This window comes from Neofelis nebulosa, chromosome 9 (genome assembly GCF_028018385.1).
Source record: "Neofelis nebulosa isolate mNeoNeb1 chromosome 9, mNeoNeb1.pri, whole genome shotgun sequence".
In the NCBI taxonomy this organism is placed as follows: Eukaryota; Metazoa; Chordata; class Mammalia; order Carnivora; family Felidae; genus Neofelis; species Neofelis nebulosa.
In genome coordinates this window covers 51,258,939-51,284,151 of record NC_080790.1, presented here as the reverse complement: position 1 = coordinate 51,284,151, position 25,213 = coordinate 51,258,939, and the positions used below count along the sequence as shown (strand labels likewise).

At 51.9% G+C, this 25,213-nt stretch overlaps 1 protein-coding gene across 1 annotated transcript; it reads left to right on the top strand.

The window, feature by feature from the left end:
* The first annotated feature begins 8,159 nt into the window (after positions 1 to 8,159).
* Positions 8,160 to 24,971, top strand: EMX1 (empty spiracles homeobox 1). The gene is made up of 3 exons (XM_058683711.1): positions 8,160 to 9,156; positions 14,931 to 15,115; positions 24,406 to 24,971. Exons 1-3 carry the CDS (start codon positions 8,625 to 8,627, stop codon positions 24,571 to 24,573), a joined length of 885 nt encoding a protein of 294 aa, XP_058539694.1. The 5' UTR covers positions 8,160 to 8,624; the 3' UTR covers positions 24,574 to 24,971.
* Positions 24,972 to 25,213: the final 242 nt, after the last annotated feature.

Here is a 25,213-nt window from a genome sequence, read left to right as displayed (position 1 = left end):
TACCATTCTCTACAAAGCATGTTTGAAATTTCACATAATAAAAAGTCCTTTTTTTAAAAAGGAATTCTCCATAGAGATTCATAGTGAGATAGTTAGAGGTAAAATATTAGGATGGCTGTAGTTTACTTTAAAATGCTTTAGAAGGACAGGGTGTCTGGGTGGCTCAGTCAGCTGAGCGTCTGACTCTTGATTTCAGCTCAGGTTATGATCCCAGGGTTGTAGGACTAAATCCTGCATCGGGCTCTACACTGAGCATGGAGCCTGCTTGGGATTCTCTCTCTCTTCCCCCCTCTGCCCCACTCCCTCACACTCTCTCTTAAAAAAATAAAATAAAATAAAAAACAAAAAACAAACCACAAAACAAAAACAAAAAAACAACTTCTGAAGGAAAGAGATAAAGCAAAATGGAAAAATGTTAATAATTATAAAATCTGGGTTACAGGGCATATGGGTGTTCATCATACTATTTTGTGTGCTTTTAAGTATGCTTGGAAATGTTTATAATACAAAATCAAAGTATGATAAAAGGATTCTTAGGCATTCTGTACTGGGTCTCTGGACATCTAGTCTACCATATTATTAGAAACAAATATGACATCATATTGAATGATTGAACTTACAAAGAAAGAATCCACCAATGACCCGGCCAAATGGTTGAACAACCGAAGAAAAGGAAGAAATGTATGTACAACATTGCAAAGCTGTGCAGATCCAGATATGAACAAACTTGTGTGAATGGACAATTAGGGAAGTGGGAAGGTGAGTATACTGGCAGAACACCAAGTCAAGTCGGGATGGGCCTGCCAAAGTGTCCTGTCATTGAGCTTAGTTTTCATTGCATGACTCAGTTATTTGCTGGTTGGTAGCCCCATCCGTGTAATAGCAGGATCTAGCTTCCTCCTCTCAGAGTCCAGCCTCCCTGGTTTGGGGGAAGGGGGACTGTCTCCCAGCTCCAGCCCAACTCTCACCTGCTCTCTAAGTGCCTCCAGTCTAGCCCCTTTTGCTGCCTTGCAAGATGCCTGTGAGTCATCATGTCCATTCCAGAACTTCCAGGCCTTGCCTGGAGCCCCACTAGGACAATCCACTACTACATAACCATCTGACAGGAGTAAGTGGGCATTCAGCAGAATAAATAGCTCAGGGTGGCTTTGGCAATTCTGGTCAAGACCCTTTGACCAGTGGGAAGTGAGGATAGAGGCCCCCCCCCCCTTCGTTTTCCACTTCTATGGAGAACTATTTGAATAAGAACACATCCACACTGTCAAGAAAGAGCCTGAATTTTCAGGGACAGAGCAGTCTAGACCCATATGTTGAAAAGAAACATTTCCTTGAATTAATAGTAATCTGCAAAGATAACATCTCATTATAGAGAAGATATTTATATTGTTATGCAAAACACCGAGACACTGAGCCATGGGCTCCTTAATTGCTCCATTTAAGAATTAAGTCTTTGGTTCATCTTTGCAAGAACAAGGCATCCATTGATCCAGAGGAAAGAGATATTTGCTCCAGTTCACACATCTTACCATATAGAGAGACAGTGGAAGGTTTTCATTTATAGTTCTCCCCACTCAAGACGTTAGCCAATTACTGGACAGCTTTCAACTTCAAAGTGTCTGGGTTTCCTTTCCCATTAATCAGAGGCTCTGCAGGAGAAATCTTCCAAGGTGAGGCCTAGATCTAACTCCCCTTTCATGGCAAAACCTCACAGGGCATGAACTGGTTCTTTTTTGTGCTCTGTTGTGATGAAATTTTACATCATTGTACTGTTGCAGAATAAATATAATCTAAAATTATGTTTTTCGAATTCATATGTCAGTCAACAAATCTTTGATGAGCACCTATTGCCAGGCAAATGTGCTGGTGTTGGGAACACAGCAGCAAAGAAAATAAATGAAATTTTCACAAAGTTAGCACCCTATATAGTTGACTTCATGTACTTTTTTAATGTTTATTTATTTAAGAGAGAGAGAGAACATGAGTGGGGGACAGGCAGACAGAGAGGGAGAGAGAGACTCCCAAGCAGACTCCGTACTGTCAGTGCAGAGCCCAACATGGGCTTCAAACCCACGAACTGTGAGGTCATGACCTGAGCCGAAATCAAGAGTCAGGCGCTTAAGCGACTGAGCCACCCAGGCGCCCCTTACTTCAGGCACTTTTGCCAATTTCCTAACTCTCAGAAGTTGGACTGACACATGCTGTAATGTTTTTGAGCAAGGTTTGGAGGGGGAAATGTGTAGGGCATGCACAAGAGGCACAGAGAGCGAGGAGTCCCTGGATGCATGGCGGTGGCAATATTGCTACAGTTGGGGCTACCCATGGGTGAGCAGAGGCCAGGAGGTTAGAATGGTAGGCACGTGCTCGTGGAGGGCCTTGAATGCCAAGATAAAAGCTTGAACTCTATTAGAAATGGTGACACTAACAGTTAGTGCTTATTGGGTTCTTAGCCTATGCGCTAAGCGGTATACACGAACTGCCTCATTTTAGTTCTCTCAACAACTCTCCAGGTACTATTATTATCTCCAGATTACAGATGAAAAACTGAGTCACAGAGATAAAGAGACTTCCGTGGGTCCCACAGTTGTGTGAAAACATTTTTACATGGAGTTGTGTCCTAGAAATCTGGCAGCCTTGAGTCAGATGAATTGCAGAGAGGAGAGACCACAAATAGTTATTGTAAGAGAATCACCAGAGAAAGGTACCAAAAGCCTGAAGTAGAACGGTAGCAGGGGGAATGGGAAGAAAGGAATGGATGCAAATACTGAGTGGATGTGCAGGGCGGTGGCAGAGAAGAAGATTTCACAGATGCCTCCTAGCTACTGAGATTAGGTGTCCTGGAGGTCTGTTATTAGAAGAGGCTGAGCCAGGGAGAGACAGATTTGGTGTGGAGGATGTTGAGCTCAGTTTTGGGGTACAGTGAATGTCTAAGGACCCCCAGGAAGGTTACCTCACAAGCACTGAAAATTAGCAATTTGATCTGGGAAAAAATAAAGAGTTGGTGTTACAAATCCGTAAAGGGATTGCACCAAGGTATTGGTCGCAACAGTGGGAGTAAAGGTAGAATAAAGATAGATGATGGATGATTAGATAGATAGATAGATAGATAGATAGATAGATAGATGAAGGAAGGAAGGAAGGAAGGAAGGAAGGAAGGAAGGAAGGAAGGAAGGAAGGAAGGAAGAATGGTGTCTAGTGAACACCCACAGTTAGGAGAAAAAAGGGGAGCCCATGGACGAACAGATCAGAGACAGCAGATCCAGACAGGTACCTTGTTAGGAAAATGAAGAGATGAGAGAGTTTCCAAAAGTCAAATGCTGAAAAGCCCACAGCCAATTATAACTAAAAAAGACACGAATTTGGAAATAAGGAACCCTGATGATCATTTCAGAGAATGAAGGGAAACCCTTAAACTCTGCACATGGGGGAACAAATGGGTACATTACCAGAGGCTAAATTGGCAATATGGATCAGAAGAGTTAATACCGCATATCTGGAAATTATACTTCTAGAAATTTATATAGAAAAGGAATACTCCTAGAGATGCAATAAGACAGAGCTATGAGGCTGTTGGTCACTATTTTGTTTAAAATCCTGAAAATTTGTCAACAGCACAAACAATGGGGAATATTTAATGGGTACAAAGAGGATTGTAGTTGGTTATAAAGAAGCAAGTTACAAAACTGCGTATGTTTCTCCCACCCCCATTCCCCACCTTTTAAAGGAAGGCAATATATAGAGAAATATGGAAGAATATACTGCAAGAATTTCATGATGGTTTTTTCTAGGTGGTAGGATATGATAATTATAAGATCTCTGTTTTCCCTTTCTGCACACCCATTTACCCTCCCTCCCTCCTTTGGATTACCTATATCTACTATAACAACTCTGTCCAATAGAAATATAATGGGAGCCACAAATGTAATTTTAAACATCCTAGTAACTACATTTAAAAAGTAAAAAGAAACAGATAAAATAATAATATATTTTCTTTAACCCCAGTGTGTCAGTGTTATCATTATAACATGAAACCAACACAGAAAATATTAATGATATCTTAGATTTTTCAAAAACACTCAGCCTTCCAAACCTGGTATGTATTTTACATTTACAGAATATTTCAATTTGGACCATCCACATTTTAAGCACCCGACGGCCACATGGCTTCCGTATTAGACAGCAAAGCTGTATAAAATTAACAGCTAACGTTTATCAAGTGCTTACTATGTGCTAGGAACACTGATGTAAGCCCATTGGGTGGGGATTATAACTCATTCAACATCACAAAAACTCCTTAAGGTTGTTAGGATTGTTATTGCCTCCGTAAGCATATGTTGCTATTGTCATAACACCGTGGTAAAAGTTTGGTAGCTTTGCAAGCCATTTCCCTAATGGGATGGGGGTGGAAGCCAGGTTGCAAAGGCTTATTGAGTCGAAGGGAACTGAGGCAGATGCAGAGAGACTAAAACTTACTCAAAAAGTTTGGTGGTGAAGAAAAGTTAGCAGAAACTAGAGGACGGAAGGCTTTTTGTGGGATAGGGAGACCCAAAGGCAAACTAAGCTAAAGAGGAGGGAGGAGAATGAAAGGTAAAAGAGAAATGGCTGGGGATGTTGTTAGACCAAGTACTCCACAAGAGTGAGGGCTCTGTTGGATAAACACTGCCTGGCCTGTGCTGGGGGTGCTGTGATGGACACCATCGCTTCCCAGCTGAGGGTGGAGGTGGGAGTGTAGCCTGGGAGGTGGGGGGGCAGACCCTGGTAACTCCCTCCTGCAGGTGAATGCCAGGACAGAGTGGAGGCGGTGCTTCCCTGGGGGGAGTTGAACTGAGTGGTGAAGAATGAAAGTTACCCAGCAAAGCAGCAAAAAATGGACGGGATATAGACTTGAAAAATACTTGACTATAAGACCAGGTGACTGGACGAGAAAGATGAGAGAGTGAGGATCTGAGTTCCCAAGCTTCCTGCATGGCCAAGGGCAGAGATAGTAACATCTACTGAGGGGCTGTCTGGAGTCACACATTGGTCCTGTGCACCACATACTAATCTCATTCATCCTCACAGAGGTCCCATATAGTGCTTCCCATTGTGCAGATGTGCAAACTGAAGAAGCAAGATTATTGGCCCCAGTTCTCACCATCAGTAAGTGGAAAAGTCAGAATCTGAGCCCAGGTTGTTCCAGAGATGGAAGGAAGGAGGAGACAAATTGATGAGGGCCCAGAGGTAGGATGGGTGGTCCAAGGGGCTGGGCAGGCAGGTGTGGAATGAAAGGTAAGCAATATGGGATGGTAGGGCCCTCTGGCCTGAGGAAGGCACCGATCAGTCTTTGGACAGAACTCAGCAACTGGGGAGGGAGGACAGGCAGGTGGAAGGGAAGGGCTGGGGAACAGAGGTGGGAGAGGGGGCAGGAGGTTTGGTTTAAGGTGGACTGCTGTCCACTGGTGGAGAGAGGAGGCATTTATGTACATGATCAGCTGCGGGTGGGAGAACTTGGCAGAGACTGGGCAGGTGAGAAGGCACAGCAAGAGACAGGGGCCAGGTGGAGAGCATTGTTACTAGATCCAGAACACAGAGGCAAGCTTAGAGACCCCCTGAGGGTGACAAGTTCTTCTCTTCACTTACTGCAGAAAAAGCGACAGTAGAGGAAGAGGCCCTAAGAGGAGCAGAAATAGAGGAAACCAGGTTAGGGATAAATATCCACACAGGGAGGGGAAAGATGGAGGGAAATTAGAGAGTTACCAGAGAGGAAAGCCAGAGAAAGGAGGCTTGGAACAGGGAAACGGGAGGGAGGGTGAAGGTAGAAGTGCCATCATCCAGCACACCCAGCACACCAGCAACCCATCCCTAACCCAGAGAACGCCTGTCTTGGGAGTTAGCTGCAGCAGCAGGGTGGGGACGGAATGGGAGTGAAACCCGAGCCGGATCACTGACCTGTCCCAGCTCAATGGAGACTGCGACCAGACTCAAGTCACTGGTCCTGTGCAGTCTGTTTCTTCATCCGAAATATGGGGTTCATGACAGACAGCTAGATGTCAAAGGACTTCGCAAGCACCAGGTCCACAAGGGAAGGTGTTATTATAAGGCCTATCAAGTTAATAACAACAGGTATCCTCAGAACCATGCAGATGAAAATAGATGCCAAGTCTAGAAATGGCCCGGTAGATTCCAAGCTCCTCTACCTGCCCAGTGTAGCGAGTTCGCGGCCAATATCCAGCCTCACGGTGGGGTAGGAGGCGAGGGCCTGCGGTTGGACAGATGGGGTTCGTCTCTGGCCAGGGGCGCAAGGCCCGCAGCAGGGTTAAACTTGCTCCGGCTCCTGTCTTCTCCGTGGCAGCCCCCTGTCGCCGCAGAGCACAGGCCCAGGCAATGCTTATCCAACTGAACCCGCGTCCCCGCGGGGATCTTGCTCCAACAAAATACCCAGTCATCTCCTTCTATCTAAAGCGAAAATCCCTTCGTTCCGTGCCCTTGCCCAGCTCCGCACACTTGGCCCCTCAGTGGTGTGGCCTGCTCAGGTCGCCGCTCGGCCCGGCTGAGCTTCCCCTTTTCCAGGACTGAAGCTGGGGCAAAGGAGGAGGGGGAAGAAATAAATGAAAAGTCGGGGTGGAGGGTGGAGCAGCGAGACAGGGAGGGGGATAGACAGCCTGAGACATAAACGGGAGAGAGACAGAGAGACCTGTACAGAGCCAAAAAGATCCGGAGAGGTCGCAAAAGAGGCACTGGCGCTCGCCACGGATTCGTTAAGGATTCCTTCCGCAGGCATTTCTGATGAGGCTCCGCCGCGCTCGGCCCGGGGCTGCCCGGGACGCGAAGGGCTGCAGGGTGCGGTCGCCTCGCCTCACCTCCCCCCTCTCGCCGCCCCCTCCCCACCTCGCCCAAGGGGGCCGGAACGGCGTCGGCGCGCGGGGGCTTTTCGGCGCAGTCGAGTGGAAAATAGACTTTAACCCGCTTTGTGGCGACAGGGGCGCCCGAAGCGCTCTCCCGGACCGGGGCTCCCGGCGCTCAGGCGGGCCACTCCCAAGACCCGGCCTGGAGTCCCTGCAGAGTCACACGGCACGCGGAACCCCTGGCCTCGGGGCGCCGGCAAGGCCTAGGCCGGATCTGCGCACCCGGCCACAGCCGGGCCGCCCCGACAGACACCGGCGACGGCGAGGAAGCGAAACGCGCTGCGGTCCCCTCCTTGCAGTGCGCTGGCAGGGTCCGGGTCCCAGCCTCCCCACCACCGCCCAGCGCCCTCCTAGGCCTCCGTGCGGTGTTTCCTGCGGCCTGGAAGGCCCGGGTGAAAAAGTTTGCTGAGTACTGGTTCTCTTCACCCTCTCACCCCCAGGGAATTATTGCAAGAAATGGAAACCTGACGGAGCAGAGTCGTCCGCTGCTCCGCGGTCGCAGGTGGAAGGTGAGGGTCAGGGGAGGCCAGGCGGCCGCTGCGTTCCCGGGACGGCTGGGATGCATTCTTGGAGACAGGGTCGACTGCTCGGCGAGCTTCAAGTTAAGGCTCGAGGCCCTGGCCTGGCCCGCCTGCACCTGAGCCCCACGACCAGAGAAGGCGAGAAAAGCAGATCGTCCTCTGCTGAGGCCCGCCGTCCCGGTGCGAGCAGACCGCGGTGGCTGTGGCTGGGCCAAGGAGGTGCTTCCGAACACGGATTTGCTGCTTGAGGTCTGCAAAGTGACCACTCCGGTGGCTCCTCTCGCGCTGTCCCCGGCCTGGCCCCTGGGTGAAAAGAACTGGGCGTCCCCTTTCTGGAGCCGTCTCCCATAACACTCAGAAAACGCGAAACCTCACGAACGAGGGCGCGGCTTTCAGACCCGCGTCCCAAGAGACAGATGGTGGGTGAGCGGGAGGGTCCCGGAGGCCAGGGAGCTTGTTCTCGGAGAACCTATTTGTTGGGCAAAACCCACCCACCCTCCACTCGGATCCAAGTTGCCTGAGAACTGAAACGACATCCCAGGATGAATTGGAGGGGGTTCAACTGAGTTACACATCGGGAAGTGGGGCTGGAGATTTTCCCAAGCCCCAAGGCCCCTCGGACGCCTTCTTCGGCTCTCGCGTGGGCTGAGGTGGTTGGAGCGGTCGCCAGACTCAGCTAAAGGGCAGAGACGCGAGGAGAAGCTTGTGGCAAGGGGCGGATGAGGGGTGGGGGGGAGGCCTAGATCGCCCAGCAAAGGCTCCAGTCCGCTTTTTGCCTCCGACTGCTGGCTCCTTCCCCACCCGCCGTCCCTCGCCCCGCCCCGCCCCGCCCCCCACCTTGGGGCAGGTGAGCGGCGGCCAATGGGCGAGCGCGGGGCAGGTGCCGGCTAACTCGCGCCTCGCAGAGCAGCGGCCGAGGCTGAGCTGGGCAGTGCTGGGAGGACCAGGGGCGGGGGTCGGTCCTGGCTGGACTCGGGAGGGAGGGGGCCGGGCTCAGCCCCCAGGCCGTAGAGGCAGCTCGTAGCCTCGCACGGAACCCGCGCCAGTGCCTGTGCCGGGAGCTGCCCGCTCGGCCCCAGAGGCCGGCGCGCCTAGCTGCGCGCCGTGGCCCGACTCCGCGTTCGCTCGCTCGCACGCCCCTCGCCTCACCGCGCCTGGCTCGCCGGCCGGGTCTGAGCGCGGGCGGGCGGGCGGGGGAGGTGAGGGGTGCTGGTGTGTGTGCATGTGCCTGGCTGGGTGCACACCCCGCACGGCGGCGGCGCCAGGACGCGGAGCGCTCCCCAGAGCCCAGCTGCCTCGCTCGGCTCTGGAGACCGCGACCATGTTCCAGCCCACAGCCAAACGCGGCTTTACCATCGAGTCCTTGGTAGCCAAGGACGGCGGCACCGGCGGGGGCACTGGCGGCGGGGGCGCCGGCTCCCATCCCCTGGCGGCGGCCGCCTCGGAGGAGCCACTCCGGCCCACGGCGCTCAATTACCCTCACCCCGGCGCGGCCGAGGCGGCCTTCGTGAGCGGCTTCCCCGCTGCCGCCGCCGCCGCCGCCGCCGCGGGCGCCGGCCGCTCGCTCTACGGTGGGCCCGAGCTTGTGTTCCCCGAGGCCATGAACCACCCCGCGCTGACCGTGCACCCGGCGCACCAGCTGGGCGCCTCCCCGCTGCAGCCCCCGCACTCCTTCTTCGGCGCCCAGCACCGGGACCCTCTGCACTTCTACCCCTGGGTCCTGCGGAACCGCTTCTTCGGCCACCGCTTCCAGGGTGAGTGCCCATGCTGTGCCCGCTTAGGCGGCCGGCCAGCGCCCACGCTGCGGTTGCGCGGGGGAGGCTCGGGGGCGCGCGGGGCTGTTCAGAAGTTGTTGAAAGAAGGCTGTGGGTCGGCAGAGGCCGATCCCCGAATGTGGAAGAGCCGCGGCGGATCCATTCGCGCTACCGCGGTGTTGGGTTCCCTTCCAGAGAGCCAGGTTGGGACCTCCAGGCTTTCCCAGAAACGATGCCGGTCCGGACGCCAAGCCGGGGCGCATCCTTGGAGCCTCTCCTGATCCTCCCCGCGGCCTGCCAGAATTTCTCCCGGCCGAGCCAGTCGCAGTCCAGTGAGCGCAGCGCTCACGGTTCTCCCTCCGCCCCAGCTGGACCTGGGACCATACTTCGCTTACCCATCCACCACCAACTCCCAGATATCCGCCCTCGCTGGCGCGTCGGAGCAGGGCAAAGTCTACCCGAGTGTCCCGGGTCTGTGGAAAGAAGGGGCAGCAGGGAGGGCAAACTGGAGAGTTAATGTTCAGTGTGGAGTGTTCCACTGTCTTGGGGTGTTTCTCAGCAACCTCGACCCGACTTCTCCAAGTTACAAGTGCCTCTCAGACGCAGGGTCGGGAAGGTTTGCAACAGCAACCGGCTTCGTCCGCCCTGCGCGGACTCTGGGAGCCCGCCCGGCTGCTGGGGGACCGACGGCAGTCCTCCCAGGCAGGGGGCGGGGGCAGAGGGCTTTTAAGGTCATAGGCAGGCTGTTCTCCCATCTCTGCACTGGGCAGTGGGTTTGCTAATGAAGATACCCCACTGGCTTTACACACGCACACACACGTTTCAATTATCTGACTTTTCCGAAGGAAATAGAGTTGCATTTGTTGGAGTTCGTTTTCTTCCTTGAATTTGTTAAAGTTTGTTTCTCTTTTCTTGTCTTTTTTTTTTTTTTTAAAGAATGGCCTTAATTTGTGAAGTAATTGCTTTAGTTTCCAGTTTTATTTTGTTAGTGTGGACGGGACTGGACCTCAGCCTTGTGAGGTTGTATGACTCAGAGCTAGGTAACCCGGCTTTTAGTGAAACAAATGAAAAGGATATGGCTAGAGAGAGCTTCAGCTACCAACCTAATCTGACGATAAACCGCGGTCTACCCAAAGTAAACCAGATGCTTGGTACCATTATTTAGGTAACAGAAGAAAAATGATCTTTTGAAGCTTTGACTATAGGTGCTTCACTGTTTCACCGAGAGCCGCTTTCCCGGTCCTGCTTTGTCAATTTGCTTAGTCCCATCTGACCAGTAGATATTGACCCAGCAGATCCCACAAAATAAAAGAATGTAATTACTTGAAGAAGAATTTTTGTGGGCAGACTTGTCCCCCTGGGATTTCAAAGATTTGCCCAAATCATCTTGGGGGCAAAAAAAAAAAAAAAAAAAAAAAAAAAAAGCCTATGGTGTCAGCCGCTTTGGGCATGAAACTTGTCAATTACAATCATTGTTTACTGCTATAAATGAAGTTTTATTCAAAACTGAGCAAACCACTTCGGTACTCCGTGGGGCCTGGCCTGGGTCTCAAAACCTGGCATCCATGGGCCGATCTGAGAGACGCTGCTGCTTCTGAACCGTCGGAACGGGGCACAAGGGGCCCGTGGTTAGAAGGATGGTGCAGAGACAGGGACTCAGAGGAGAGGGCAGAACCGATCCTAAGCCCTATGGTCTCTGTTCATCCGATGGTCTCTGCAGCTGTGCCCTTGGCTTCGGACCCGGGGCCCCACGCCCTCCGCTCTGCCTTTCCCGCCTCTAGCCTCGTCCCCGCGGGCGCGGGGCGCTGAGGGCCGGGGGCACCTCGCGACTGATCCAGCTCTGAGCATTCCCAGCCAAGCGAGGCCAGACGAATTCTCCGAAAAACCTTCTCAGAAATTGCCGCCGCTCCCTGAGCCATCAGTCCCGGCGGGCACGTTGTCGAGTTGCAAAAACGGTTGGATTTTTCTCTCAAGAACCGTGTCTGGACGCGGAGATGGAGCCATGCGTGGCCGAATTTTTGAACTCGGAAATCCGTTGGACACTGAAGGACTTTTCGGACGCTGACACGTTTCGGCTTTGGGTCTGGTCTTCATCGCTGCAGCCCGGTGCGCGCCCCGGCGGCTGTGAGCCTTGCGGTCCCAACGGGGCTTTGGGGCTGCGGGCAGAGCCGTCCCAGGCCCTCCGGCGCCGCGTTTTCTAGAGAACCGGGTCTCTGCGATGCTCATTTCAGCCCCGTTTTAATGCAAGAAACGAAACCCTACACGAACGAAAAGGAACATGTCTGCGCTCGGTGCGCAGCGCTCTCGGGCAGCACGGGCCCGCGCGCAGGCAAGCAGCTTTTCCGGCAGAGCCAGGAGGTGGAAGAGGCAGAGCCCACGCGGGATGTCTGGATCAGGCGTCAGGATCCTGAAGCCGGTGGCCTTCGAGGCCTAAAGGGGAGGAGCCGGCGGAGACGCGGAGTTGGCCGCACTTCGATGTTATTACCCGGACTCAGGAACTTTCCAGGCCAAGAACAGCGTCAGGAGGGGGCCTGGGAAACCCCAACCCACTGGGACCGGCGTTTGCAATGGGCCGGTGCATCAAAGGGCGCCTTTGTTCCGGCAGGAGGAGGGGGAATGAGGTTATCTCCGCAGTTTGGCCGGCCTCTCCTTCTAGTTGCCCCGGGCTCCTCCACCCAGCCAGCCACCCAGAACCCCGGGCCGGCCCGGGCCTCTCCAGAAGAGAGTGCAGCGTCTGCCTGGGCACTTCGGATCCCTAGCTCCCACCTTCAGCCACCTCACTCCTGGGAGTCTCTATTGCCAGTCATTGCCTTGGAGGGGCCTGAAGTGAGAGGCCGGAGCAAAATGGGCTGGGGTTCAGTTCCTCCTGGCTCCAGGGAAGGCTAACTCAGCCCCTCTCCACTTTTCCACCTATCCTTGTCTGAAACTGACAGCCCACTCCCACAGGCCAGAACTACTGCATGGAAACAAGCCACACTGCACCCCAGCCCCAAGCTTGTTCTGTTCTTGTCCAGTTAGGGGGAACTGAAGCTGTGGTAGGGACTGTTGAGGCCCCCTACCCATAATGAGAGGGTACCAGGCACATAGGCACCTAAGGCATCACTGTCCTTACAGAAACATAGAGCTATTGATCAGTTTCTCAGGATGGTTAGTTTTGCACTAAACCACCTCTTTCTTATAGGGAAAGGCCTGGCTTCTTTTGAAATCCAATCTGTCATCACTTTTCAGCATCTTGAGTAATTTTCCTGCCCCTTGCTTCTTCGAGGTTGGGTCAGAAGGACCCCTGTGCTTCTGCACATACAGAATACTATACATATGCTATCTGCCCCCAACAGAACATTACAATAAACCAAGCAACCCAGCTTTTCCTAAAATAGCCAGACTTGAGGCAAAGGGACATGCGTATGTCAGGAGAGAGAAGCTTGTTGCTTCCATCTTCCACTTTGGGTTTATAAAGACAAAGACAGAGAACTTCACTGCACAAGTGACCCACACACACTCCCAGAATTACAAAACAGCCATCAAGTCACACACACTGAGGCAGACTGTAGTTCTGCTTTCTCAGCCACAGACTGCCCTAGGCACCCCTGCACCCCATTCGCTCCCACCTACAGGGTCTCTCCAGGCTGCCGCCTCACTTTTCACTAGCCTGGGTCAGTTGAGCTGCTGAGGCCAAACCCTGTGAACTCTGGGATGATCAAGGCCTTTTCCCTCTCCAGCTCACTTGTCCAGAGGAAAAACCACTGTTGGGACTTCCCCCAGGGTCAGAACAATGCTGTGTTTTGAAGCAACTTAATATCAACAAGAAGTATTTGCTTCCCACTCACCTCTCCCACCTTTCCCTGGCCTAATCACACTGGTACCCACTTAAGACTTTAATTCTTATTTCTACTTGGATCAGTCTCCTCCTTTCTCTCCTCATTATTCCTCTCTTCCAGACCATCTCCCCTGATCATCTGTCCCCTCCACCACTACCAGTTAAACTGCCTTCAGTCAGGCCTAACAGCCCTCGGCCTGCTGCCACCTTGAAGGGCCCACTGGGCAGGCTGTCCCCCTCCATCCCCCCTGTGATGTGATCCCACTCCCTTTTGTAGCTGCACAGATCCAGCCACTTGAAATGGATAAGTGATTGTCAGGGGACTTTATCTCCCCTCTAGCAATCTTGTTCCACAGAAAACCTCAGCGATAAAGTTCACCTGTGTAGGTGTCCAAACCCCAAGGACCCAAGACCTCCAAAGAAAGTAATGCCAATCAGTATCCGCCAGCAGAGGGACATGAACAGTTACCTGGAGAGTTTTAGCAACAACATCTCAATTATATGACCTTACTTCACTTATAGAAGTGTTTCCAGAGATGGGAGATCTCAACGGAGATCCAAACAATTATCTTAAACAAAACAACAGGTCAAATTGGGTAAAACCAGTGGCCATTTCTGAAGAAATTAATTGGATCAGTCAAATCTCAACAGCTAACTGTGTGAAAACATTCCATCTAGGGCTCTGCATTGTCAGTGGGTCAGGGGGACTGTTATGTGCCACTGCATGAGATCCATGGGTGATGTAAGGGCCTGTTTCAAGCCTGTTAGCATGTGCAACCAAGCCAGAGATTGTGTGAAGGCCTAGTGGGGGGTTTATTGAGACTGAAGCTGTGGGTGGAAGCTTATTTTGGCTTCTGTAGTTCCTGACCTAACCACCCGGCCTCATTGAACCCAGTGTCAGCCCCTCCTCCTGCAGGTAGGAGCTGAGTTCCCATGATGGCCAACATTTGCCAAGGGACAATCACACTCTTTGAAAATCCTGTATGGTAGATGGGAGAAAAAGACAGTAGGGAGGCTGGAGCATATATTTACACACGCCCATGCAGAAACCAATATATCTATATCTATATATATTAGAGAGAAAGATGACATCTAGATATTTATACACGTGTTTCTTCAGCACGGGACTATTCAGGGATGAAGCAAGGCCTTTTCCCACGGAGAGCAGTAGGAGTCTCCTGTGGGGAGTGGGCTTTACCAGAAGGCCTGGGGGAAAGAGGTGGGGAAGGGGGAGGAAGAAGCCTGACCTTAGACCTTCAGGAATTGCTTGGACGTTGACCTAGCTGCTGGCCTATTTTTACCACTTGCAAGGTAGAGCCTGAGCCTGTTGGCAAGAATTTTCAAAGGGCTAGCAGCCTAATCATTTAGCTGCAAGGCTGGTTTAAACAGGTGTGAAAAGAGAGTGCCTTGGGTACCTACCTTCTAGTTCTTGAAAATGTGTTTGGCATGAGGGTGTCACTTTCCTGACATCCAGCCCTGTCTCTACTCTTGGCCTTTTTGAGGGAAATAGGACAGGGCAAAGTGGACAAAGAGAGCTAAGGGACTTTTCCCACCCCATGGCCTCTTCCGCTGCTCCAGGCGCTGTGGATTTGGGCCGGCCGGCGCCTCACTAGGCCTGGGCCCTCCTCCTGGCCCAACGGAGTGATCCGCAGCTCTGCTATTCCACCCCTCCCGCGACTGACAGGGTAGCACTCTGACCCTAACTCTCCCCCCTAGGTGTCGGGGGAGGACAGGGGATTGGACTTTAGGAAGGGGCGGCGAGAGGGAAAGGGAGAAGTGGGGGCGGGGAGTCAAGGATTGGAGAGGGTAGAGAAGCGCCGAGGGCGTTTGCTAGCCGGGCCAGAGGGCCGGGGTTGGCCGGCTCCCGCGGGCGGCCCGGCGGCGGCCCGGCTGCGGCTCACGGCGCCCCTTCTCTCTGTCTGTACCTGCTGTGTTGCCGTCGGCGGCGCGGCCGCAGCGAGCGACGTGCCCCAGGACGGGCTGCTTCTGCACGGCCCCTTCGCTCGCAAGCCCAAGCGGATCCGCACGGCCTTCTCGCCCTCGCAGCTCCTGCGGCTGGAGCGCGCCTTCGAGAAGAACCACTACGTGGTGGGCGCCGAGCGGAAGCAGCTGGCCGGCAGCCTCAGCCTCTCCGAGACGCAGGTAATAACCACCCCGCGGGCCTCCGCGCTCGGCCGGTCAGCCCAGGTGGAGGGGGGGGAGGACGGGCAGGTGCAGGAGGAGCCCGACTCTCATCCCCGCCTTCTCCGGAGCTCTGTCCCACCCAGTTCCAAAAGCCACCACCGCCTCTACCCCGCGGCCCTCCAGCTAAACCAGTCTTTAGAGCCCCTTCCCTCCCGCTGCGCTTAGCCTCGCGGAGGCCGCAGGACTTCTGTCAAGCACTAAGTACCACCAGGAGGTTGGAATCAAACTACTTCCCCAGTCTGCTCAGCAAGCCCATAGGAGGTGCCAGTTTATCAGGAGGAGGCAGGGCGTGGAGCCCCACGCCCCAGTCACTCCTGAGCTGCCCCTGAGTCCACTGGAGCCGTCTCAGTCCTGTGGTTACTGCAGCCCTTCTCCCGCCACTCTTCCGGGGGTGCTCGCAGTTTTGTGGGATGGCCAGACCTTTCCCACACTGGCTTTGCTGCTTGGGCTTTTCATGGGCAGAGCTGGCGAAGGCGGATGGGGTGTGTGGAGAAAGCCCACGTGTCCTCAGGCTGTAAACATCAGAAGCAGAGGAGATTAGCCAGGAAGGGGCCCGACCCTGCTTGGGGTCCCAGGGTGGCACTGATCTCTGCGCAGACAGGGCTCTCAAAACTGGTAAACGTTTGGGCGCGCAGACAGGGGATGGTGCGAAAGCAGAGTCTGGGAGTCAGGGACTGTGTTCAAACACTGGAAGGGCCGTTGAGCTGGGGAAAGGAACAAACTCCATGGTGTTGGAGGGGTTTTGAACTGGGTGACATTACAGGAGTGTTTTTGTAATGGATAATTAAGAAAAGAAAAATTTTAAGAACTAGATTGGAGTTATAGGGAGGCAGACTTGGGTTTGTTATGTGTAAAGACTTCGCCATAAATAAATGCTGCCTGGAAGCACCGCCTAAGCTCTTGGTCCCTGGGAGTAAGACTTGCTGGAGGGGCTGGCTGGTGCCCTGGAGGCGGATTTCAGGGTCTGAATGGGCCTCGGGAGACCTTACTCCCTTATGTACCTGACAGCTCCCAGATCTGCAAATGAGAGAGGTATGCTTGCCCGCTTTTTAGCCTCCTCTCCCCTTTCCTGCTGGTCTGGCCCCTACTACACCACCGCCAGTATCCCGGATACACCACCCTGGTCCCGGATCTTGAGGGGGCAGCCTGGGGTCTCCGAGGAGCAGTGAAGATAGGAAGGGGGCTCAGACCCTAACTGCCTCCCCAGTTCCCCTGGCGGACATCACCCGCCGGTCCTCGCGTCCCATTTTGGCATCTATTGTCTTATCTGTCTGATGCCCCCATTTAATCAATGCATTACTCTGGACTCCACTGCAGGACCCGCGCTTTTTCAGATTTGCTAGCTGGGCTGTTCTAACAGCAGAGATAAAGCTTATGATAGAGTTAATTTTTAAAATGTTTTAAAGAAAGATGTTAAAAAAACAAGTTAAAAAAATAATACCCCCGTTCCCTCCTGGGAGTGTTTTAAAATTATTGTCTAAAACAAGGTGTCAATTTAAGAATGGTGTTTATAGTTAACATCATTTAAAAAGTATTAGTTATTAAATTTTAATTGCATAAGTGTAAGAAAACAAAATGGTTTATAATCCTCCCACCCACAGATTAACACTTGTTGAAATAATGTCATTGTTTTTAAACTTTCAATTTTTTAGCTCAGTGAGAGGATTTTTAATTAACTTTCTTTCACACCAAGTCTAGCTGCCTATTTGCTCCTAACAATGCCAGTTAGTAAATGTAATGATTGTTTCTTTCATTTTCATTATGTTCCAAACACATTTAAAACAAAACCCAGATAGACTAATATATCCAGCATCACTATCAAAACTCTTATGTCTACTCATATTCTATCTATAAGTGAGCTGGTTTTAGCATATGGAACAAGAAACCACAATAGAACTATGGGAGGTTTGAGCCTGAGAAACCTCCTTAGAGAGGCTCATCTATTCAGGTGAGGACTCTGGGAAAGAGACACCAACTGGGCAGAGCTCCCTAGGCAGGCAGTTTGGATTTCATTATCTGTGTGACCCTGGGTGAGTTACTCAACTTCTCTGAGCTGTGATGTTCTCATCCAGAAGATAGACTGTTTAAAGATTAAAGTCACCTAATATGAACTCAAATAATATTAATTCTCATCCCCAGTCCTTCCCTTCCCTTTGTTTAAAGTAGTGTATCAGGTTAGTGTTACAGTGAGCCCCAAACCTGGGTTTCCTGACTCAGTCCAGTGTTTCTTCTGCCCCATCCAGTCTCCTTCATCATCAGAGCTTTCTGTCCCTCTGGGACTTATTATTTGGACTTATGCCATATATTTAATTAATTGTCCATCTTTCAGTATTTATCAGGCAAACTTACCTGTCATTTCCAGCTATCAGCTGTTTGTCAAGCGACAGTCTCTCTCATCAGTTCCCTGCCATCTATTTCTACTGTCAGTACCTACATTTGTCTCTCAGGGCTCTCCAATCCATCACAGATAGCTGTTTTATATCTAGCCACGCACTTCTGTCTGCTCTCATTAAACTGCCTCTCCATAGCTAGTTAATTTATATTTTCTATTAATTATAATCTTCCTAATAATAGCTCTCATTTACCCAACTGTTGATTATTTCCTTATCATCTGTTCTATCTTCTGTGTATCTATACCATCCATCTCAAGCTTCCATCTCTGCAGATCTAGTTAGCTACTGGCAGATGCATGTTCAAATATCTGCTGGTGCTTACCTGTCATGTCATCAGCTCTGCCTTTGTCTTCATTCTGGGCCTCAGTCTGCTGTATCTGTAAGATTTAATGAAATCAACTCCGTGGTTCTTTCCAGCCCTGAGTTTCTGGCTCATCCATATTCTACTTCTCTGTGTTTCTATATAATGCTTCCTGCAAGTTCTCAGAGCTCACAGTACATCTCCCATATATCATAATACACCTAGGACTTTGCTGTGGTTTAATTATCTATCATGTCCAAACGTCACTCTGTGGACTGGCTAGATCCATTGCACCAAGAAGTCTTAAAATACAGATTCCCAGGCCCCATTCAGGAGATTCTCTTAGGAGTTCCAGGATGGGATCCAGGAAATGTTTTTAAAACAGCTCTCTGGGTGATTCTGATGAATAACAGGCCAGCTCTGGGAGCCAGAGGTCAAGCCTTCATGTTTCTCTCTATACCGTAGGGTCCAGCTCAAAGACCAGCAAGGCATAGAGGCTTCATAAACATGTATCGAATGAATAGGCGAATTTCTCTTGATTGTACTCATATCCATGTGTTAACTTTATCAGTCATTTCCCTTGCTTTCTGCAGTCACTGACCCCTTCCTGTCCCTCTGTTTTCTATCTTTCCCTTGCATTTTAATCTACATGATCTCATTTTGTCCACCAGTTCACGGATAAAACTTCTGGGAGAGTTAAGGAAATCAACGTGTGGGTCTTAACCCAGCCAGAGCTCAGGGGTGTATGCATGCTCAAAGCTTTAGTATGGAGTGTTGGCAGGTGGGAAACCTGGGCTTCTTTGTTGGGGGCAGGTTTGTGTGTTTGGTTGAGAGAGGGTGTTTGTACTGGGATGGTGGTGGATCAATCCAGGAAGTGGAGGGAGTGGTCCTGGGAAAAGGGCTAGTTCTCCCCTCTGGCTCTAATTATTTGCTCCTCACTGCTGTGGCGCAGCCTCAGCGTCTGACCTCGATGACTGAATGAGGCCCATTTAAGCTTCAGTCTGGTGGTACAGACCCGGATTTGGGTCAGATCAGAGCTGTGAGGGCAAGTGTGTGTGTGTGTGTGTGTGTGTGTGTGTGTGTGTGTGTGTGGAACATGTATGTGCCACAGTGTGGAGCACAGATGAGCAGTGAGATGATGCCCAAAGGTCAGGTGATATCATATATACACATGGCACGGACAGCAGCTCGGGTGCTTATGTGCATGTGTGGGGTGACACGTTAGTTTTATGGGGAATGAGAGAAAGCATTTGTTTGCTCCAGGCTGATCAATTGGTCCGTGTTTCCAGCTGCCCTGTCTGCTTTGACCAGTTCAGCGGGTGTTTCTTCACCTTTTCCAGCTTTGAGTTCACTTGAGCTATGAGGGAAAGGAGTGTAGAAATGGAGTCTTTAGCCTTGGAGATTCCTCATTTGGTGGTGGGAGCAAAATGTAAAGTGTGCACACTTATGGGATATGCACAGGGTGAGTGACCAGAGTCCCCTTGAAGTCACACCGTGACTGAGGAAGGTAAGGGGAGACCTGTATGGATGGAAGGCTCCCAGGAGACCTCAGGCCCAGAAGGCTCAGTGGGATGCATAGGATTCTAGGTTGGTGGGAAGGAAGGGGAGGGTTTGAAGTGAGTGAGTTAAGATGGAGTGGGAGCTGACAAGTCTGGCCACCATCTTGGGGCCCAAGAACAGGTGGGGAGGTCTTAGAAGGAAGGAGTGTATAGTTACCCACCTATGGGTTTTTCCCCCAGGAGCATGGTAAGGAGACTTCCTGGGGCCCCTTCCTGCTCTGAAAAGCTCTGTTTTGGGGGGGACGGAGGAGAAGGAAATATCCAAATGACTTGAATTTTAGGGAAAGGTCAAGAGGCCTTTGTTGCTAGCTTATTGTTGGTTCTGAGATGGACTCATCCCTTCTTCAAGTCTTGGCTCTTCTCCAAGAATTTCTGCATCATTCATGTTCCAGGAGTCCAGTGGGAGGCAGGACAGGGCAGGGGAGGTAAGGCAGACTGGAGTGGTTCTTCAGGGCCTGGTCCTGCGGAGGCAGATGAATCTGTGATGTCTCTCTGAGAGTGAGGGCAAGCATCCAGGATGGTCGGACAGAGGAGGAAACAAGAAGGCTTAGGAAGAGTTAGGGCTATGGTTGATGGGGAGTCAGAGGTGGCCTCAGTTTGGTGGGGTGAGGGCTGAGCTTCATGACATTGGGCTTGACACTGTGAGTGAGAGTAGCTCATATGATCAGATAATAGGAAACGGATCCCCAGTGGAAAAGGCTATTATCTTGATAGGGTGTTCAAACTCCTTGAGGACAAGTATTTGTCTGAAAGTATGCAGGCAGGAGCCACAGACTCTTCCATTTGGGAGGGACTAAAGTTGGGGACTAGTAGAAAAGAAGGGTCCAAATCTGGTTCATTCAAATAGGTTATTCGAAAGTAAAGTCTGAAACAATTGGCTGGAGCTGTAGTTGGCTTGTGCATTAGTTCCTTTGTCCATTCATTTGTTCGTTAATACATACACACCTTCATTCATCAATGCATACATACATCAATCAGTCCTTTAATACATTAATGAATGCATGCATTCCTTCATTTATCCACAGCACTTTCTTCGTCCTATTTGACTCATGCTGACCCTTGTGCCCCCCAACAATAGGTCTTTCTCCCTCGCCCAGATTCTCCCTAGAAGTGGTTAATCCAATTCACAACATGGAGAATTAAGAATTGACCCCCTTGGGGGAGGCTGGCTGGCTCAGTCGGTAGAGCATGCAATTCTAGATCTTGGGGTTCAGTGTAGAGATTACTTAAATAAATAAAACTTTTAAAAATCTTTAAAAAAATTAAAATAAAAAAGTTGACCCTCTTGTAGAAGTGTCCACTGAACTAAACCCATCTTTCCAGCAATTGTACTTCCCAAACCCATTTTCTAATTAGATCTCAATTCCCTCCACCATTGATTTTCTTCAGCTTTCCAGTTCTGACCTAGGCACCTCTTGCCAAGAGCAGAGTGCAGGTCACTTCACCTCTGCCCAGCTTGCTGAACAGACTGGAACATGCCCACTGGGACTCTAGAGTAGACTTATACACTGCTTTGATTCTCTGGGTTCTCACAGCCTGATGAGGAGACAGAGGTTCAAGCAAATAAATTAACCCACTGCTGGGGTCACTGTTGCTGTGACAGGGAAAAGTACTAAGGAAGTACAGATGGGCAAAGGGCAGGCCCAGCCTAGGAACATCTGAGCAGGAATTTGAAGGCTAAGGAAGAGTACCCCAGGTGGGTAACTCAGGCAAAAGTGGAGAATCTTGGAATGATCTGGCTTACCTGAAAAAGAGACACTCAATGGGATGGGGACTTTGGAGACCACAGGGAACCTCTCTGCAAACCCAGGAGACTCAGAGATGGGGGAGGGATTCCTTTAGCCAACATCCCAACTGTGTCTTTGAGGGCTCATGTGCAGATGTTCCAGGGAGGCAGGTGCAGAATTAGGCACAGCTCCCCCAGAGCTGGTAGCCTTTCTAGGGCCTCTGTCCTCTAGGGAAAGGGCTCTGGGGTGACCCCAGAGGCTGGGTTAGAGAGGTGATGGGATGTCACTCTTGTCTCATACTACACTCAGAGCCCAGTTCTTTTTCTTTTTCTAAGTAAAAAATAACTATTAACTGTTATCAGTAATGCATTAAAGAAAAGTCAGAAAAGTGGAAAGAAGAAAGAAATGTCACCCTCACTTTAGGTACATTTCCTTCTAGTCTTTTTTTCCCCATGCATAGATTTTATTTTCCATGGTTGTGATCACACTGTGCCCAAACTGCATCCTGCCGTTTTCACTGATATTATGAAGTCAGAAGCATCCCCCTGTTATTACAGTCTTTGTAAACAGCATCTGGTCACTCAGCCTAAGGCTGTTCAGAAGATAGCCAGTCTGCCTAGGGAGAGAGTTTGCATCCCTGTTTCTAAAAATCTGCCTCCTTGACCCCAGTCGTTTTCACGGAGAAAATATTCCGAATCACTTTCATTTGGGTGTGCCAGGAAGCTGGCCCTTGCCTGAAAACATATCCTGCACCTGGGGTTCCACCACTGGAAACTTTCCTTCTTTGGGCCAGTGTTGTGAGGCGAAGGTAGCAGGCTGGGTCCATCCATCCTTCCTGGAAGGAGACTTGGGAGTTGTGTGGGAGGGAGAAGGTGCAGGAAGGGCACTAGGTCCTGGTGTTGCCCAGGGCTTCCCCGGATTGCCCCATCGCTAGGCTGGGCACACTTAACCCTTGGCCAGCCCCTTGGGCTCTCAGGAATGCTGCCCCAACCCCGCATCCAGGCCTGAGTCACACACAAATGCCTGCCACAGGAGCTCACCCACCTACTGGCTGGTGTAGTGTCAGTGGGCTCCACGATAGGGGGTGGGGACCAGGCTGGCTGCCACGCAGTTCTGCCACGCAGAACCACCCAGGGCCTAGCCAGCCTGGTACCCAAGGAAAGGTGATTATGGAATCTAGAAGTCTTGCACCCAGAGCATCTACCATTCTCCCTTGTCTACCTGGGGTGAGACATGCAGGCGACAGGTTTGCACCTTACCCTAGAAATGAGGGAAGAAGATCCTCCTCTTACACCATCCACCAGGCCAGGCACCTCATCTCTTCCTGTCTCTGGCTGGCTGCCCCCACCCCCAACCAGTGCTCTAAAATCAAGGGGTAGGGCAGACCCTGGGAAGGGTGTGCTCTTAGGGGAAGCCTTGGACTGGGTGAGTTCCACGAAGGGGATAGGGGGTAGTGTCTGGGAAGCATGAAAGTAGAATGTCCTGGGCAGGAAACTGCTCCCTACGCCCAGATGCCAGGCCTGCTTGCTTTTGGCTGCCACTGCCTGGCTTTATGGCTAAGACCTGTGCTTCTCAGCCATTCTCAGGGACTAGGGGTTGGACTGGGTAGTCTTCTGAGGACTGCTCCTGGCCCCACCCAGGGTTCCAGGATCTCCCCTCAGCAGTAACTGCTGCTGCCAAAACCAAGGTGCTCACCATCATTCCACACACATGACTTACCAGTCACCACTGTCATGGACACCACAGATCACCCAGCTGCAGGTGACAGCACCTGCTTGCTTTTTAAATGAGCTGTCATTTTCAGGAAACCATCCATGCCTTGTAACCCTGCCATCTCTGCCCAGGAGGTGCCCTGGAGCTGCAGGGGCCCCCCAAAACATCTCTCCTATGGATGAGGGACTTAAGCCCAGAGAAGGGAAGGAACTTAGCAAAGGATCAGCACCAAGACTCACCTTTACCAGCTCTGAGGATGGGGGTGCTGGCCTGGCTCTGTAAGGCCAAGTAAAGAACTGTATGGTCAGGAGGAGTTGACAGACTGAGTGAGACTTTCTCCACAGTCCCCAAGCACTAAGACTAGTCAGGAAGCTGGGACAACCCTCCTAGATCACGCCCACGAAGATGTTAAAGGCTGTATCCTGGACACTGATCACATGCTGGGGGAGGTGGGAGGAGTGAGGGGTGATTAGAGATGGGACTAAGCCTCTTCACAGAGGCTTTGCATTGCAGACCTGCTCCTCCCTCTAAGCACCCCGCAACCCATCACAGAAGATAGTTGTCCACTGTTTGAACCCTCCCCTTGTCAGGACTCTCAATGCCTGACACAGAAGTGGGGGACCCTCTGTTTAAAGAGGAGCTCACTTCTGTCCCCTGTGATTTCTCCCATGTGACCTGTTCCCATATTTGGATAGGCTACAGAGGCCAAGGCTTTGGGGGCAGGAAGTTTAGAGCCCTGCCCCAGGTGGGGCTGCAGACACTGCTATGTCTAAGGAGGATGAGGCCTCATTGGTGGATTTCAGACTACCCTGAGGAGTTGCCACCTGAGGGACCAGACTTCCCACCTGTCCAGCTCTACTTCTGATGTGGGATGGCGGTAACTCCACCTGACGTTGCTCACAGGGTCCCCTGGAGAGACTGACCTAGATGGGGTGTGAGTCAGAGCCTTTTGAGTGGCGGGGTCCGCGACCCCAGGAATGCTCTGGCTGTTGTGAGCACTGCTCTTGGTGTGGACATCATCTCCTGGTCACGTAGCCATGTCCGCTCTGCCTCTTTGTGCTGCAAAGAGCATAGGGTGGCCCTGGGAGGTGGGGCCCATATCAGGCCCACAGGGAGCTCGTCAGGACTCATGCGATGGCTTTTCATATATTCTCCCACTTACTGTTCATCTCTGCCTCGTGAAGGAGCAATTATTCTCTCTTCTCTAGAAATGGGTAGGGACCCAGGTCTGCTGGGCTCCAGAGCCTGGGTTCCTCCCTTCTGCCATGCTGTGGCTACAGGATGCTCGGCAGCTCCCTGATTGCTCCCTTCCCTCTGTGATAGAGGGATGGGAAAATGGCTCCTCGTGGCCCACTGTATCCTCTCCCTGCCCCACCTCATTCGCATCTGGAAGAGTAGTCTTCTGGACCCAGCAGGTGGCACCTGGCCAGAGGAGAGGACCCTGGTCTTGGTTTCCCCAACTGGCTCCCAGCTCAGCCTGGGTGCTGAGGCCCCAGTACCTGTTCTGGGGGCCTCCTGGGTGTTTCTTACCTCTGCCCCTCCCTCCCTGGCCCAGGTGAAGGTGTGGTTCCAGAACCGGAGGACAAAGTACAAGCGGCAGAAGCTGGAGGAAGAGGGGCCTGAGTCTGAGCAGAAGAAGAAGGGCTCCCACCACATCAACCGGTGGCGCATCGCCACGAAGCAGGCCAACGGGGAGGACATCGATGTCACCTCCAATGACTAGGGGGGGGCAGCCACGGATCCATGAGGGCAGAGCGTCTGCTCGCTGCTGGCCAGGCCCCCGGGTGGGCCCAGCTGGACTCTGGCCGCTCCCCCGCCAGGCTTCGGGGAGGCCTCGAGTCACGGCCTCACAGGGCTTGGAGCCTGGGGCTACCACTGCCAGAGGGACAAGAAATGGGCTGGCTGAGGCCTGGGACTGCTCAACCTTCTCCTCGGAGAGCCTGCCTGCCTGGGCGGGCTGCCAGCCACTGCAGCCTCCCAGCCATTCTCCATTTCTCTTATCTCCTGTTTGTTTTGATGCGTTTCTGTTTTAATTTATTTTCCAGGCACCCGCTGTAGTTCTTAGTGATCCCCTTGTATCTCCCTTCCCTATGGGAATAATAAAAGTCTCTCTCTTAATGACATGGGCATCCAGCTCCAACCCCAGAGCCTGCGAGCCTGGGTGGCGGATTCCGGCTCTGGGGACCAGTGGGGACCAGCAGAGCAAGCTTGTGCAGTGCCTTGGTGGTCTCTACCCTGGTCTCTAGCTCCCAACTGTACAGCAAGAGAAATGGAGGCCAGACATAGGGAAGGACCACTCTGTGTCTTAAGGGAGGCTATGCTTGGGAGTTTCCAAGTTTGTTGAGCGGTGGGAAACAGGCCCA

Coding starts and splice junctions, on each gene's coding strand:
- EMX1 (XM_058683711.1), top strand. CDS start 8,625: ATGTGCCTGGCTGGGTGCACACCCCGCACGGCGGCGGCGCCAGGACGC. Junction 9,157..14,930: donor CTTCGGCCACCGCTTCCAGG/GTGAGTGCCCAT, acceptor GCGCGGCCGCAG/CGAGCGACGTGCCCCAGGAC. Junction 15,116..24,405: donor TCAGCCTCTCCGAGACGCAG/GTAATAACCACC, acceptor TCCCTGGCCCAG/GTGAAGGTGTGGTTCCAGAA.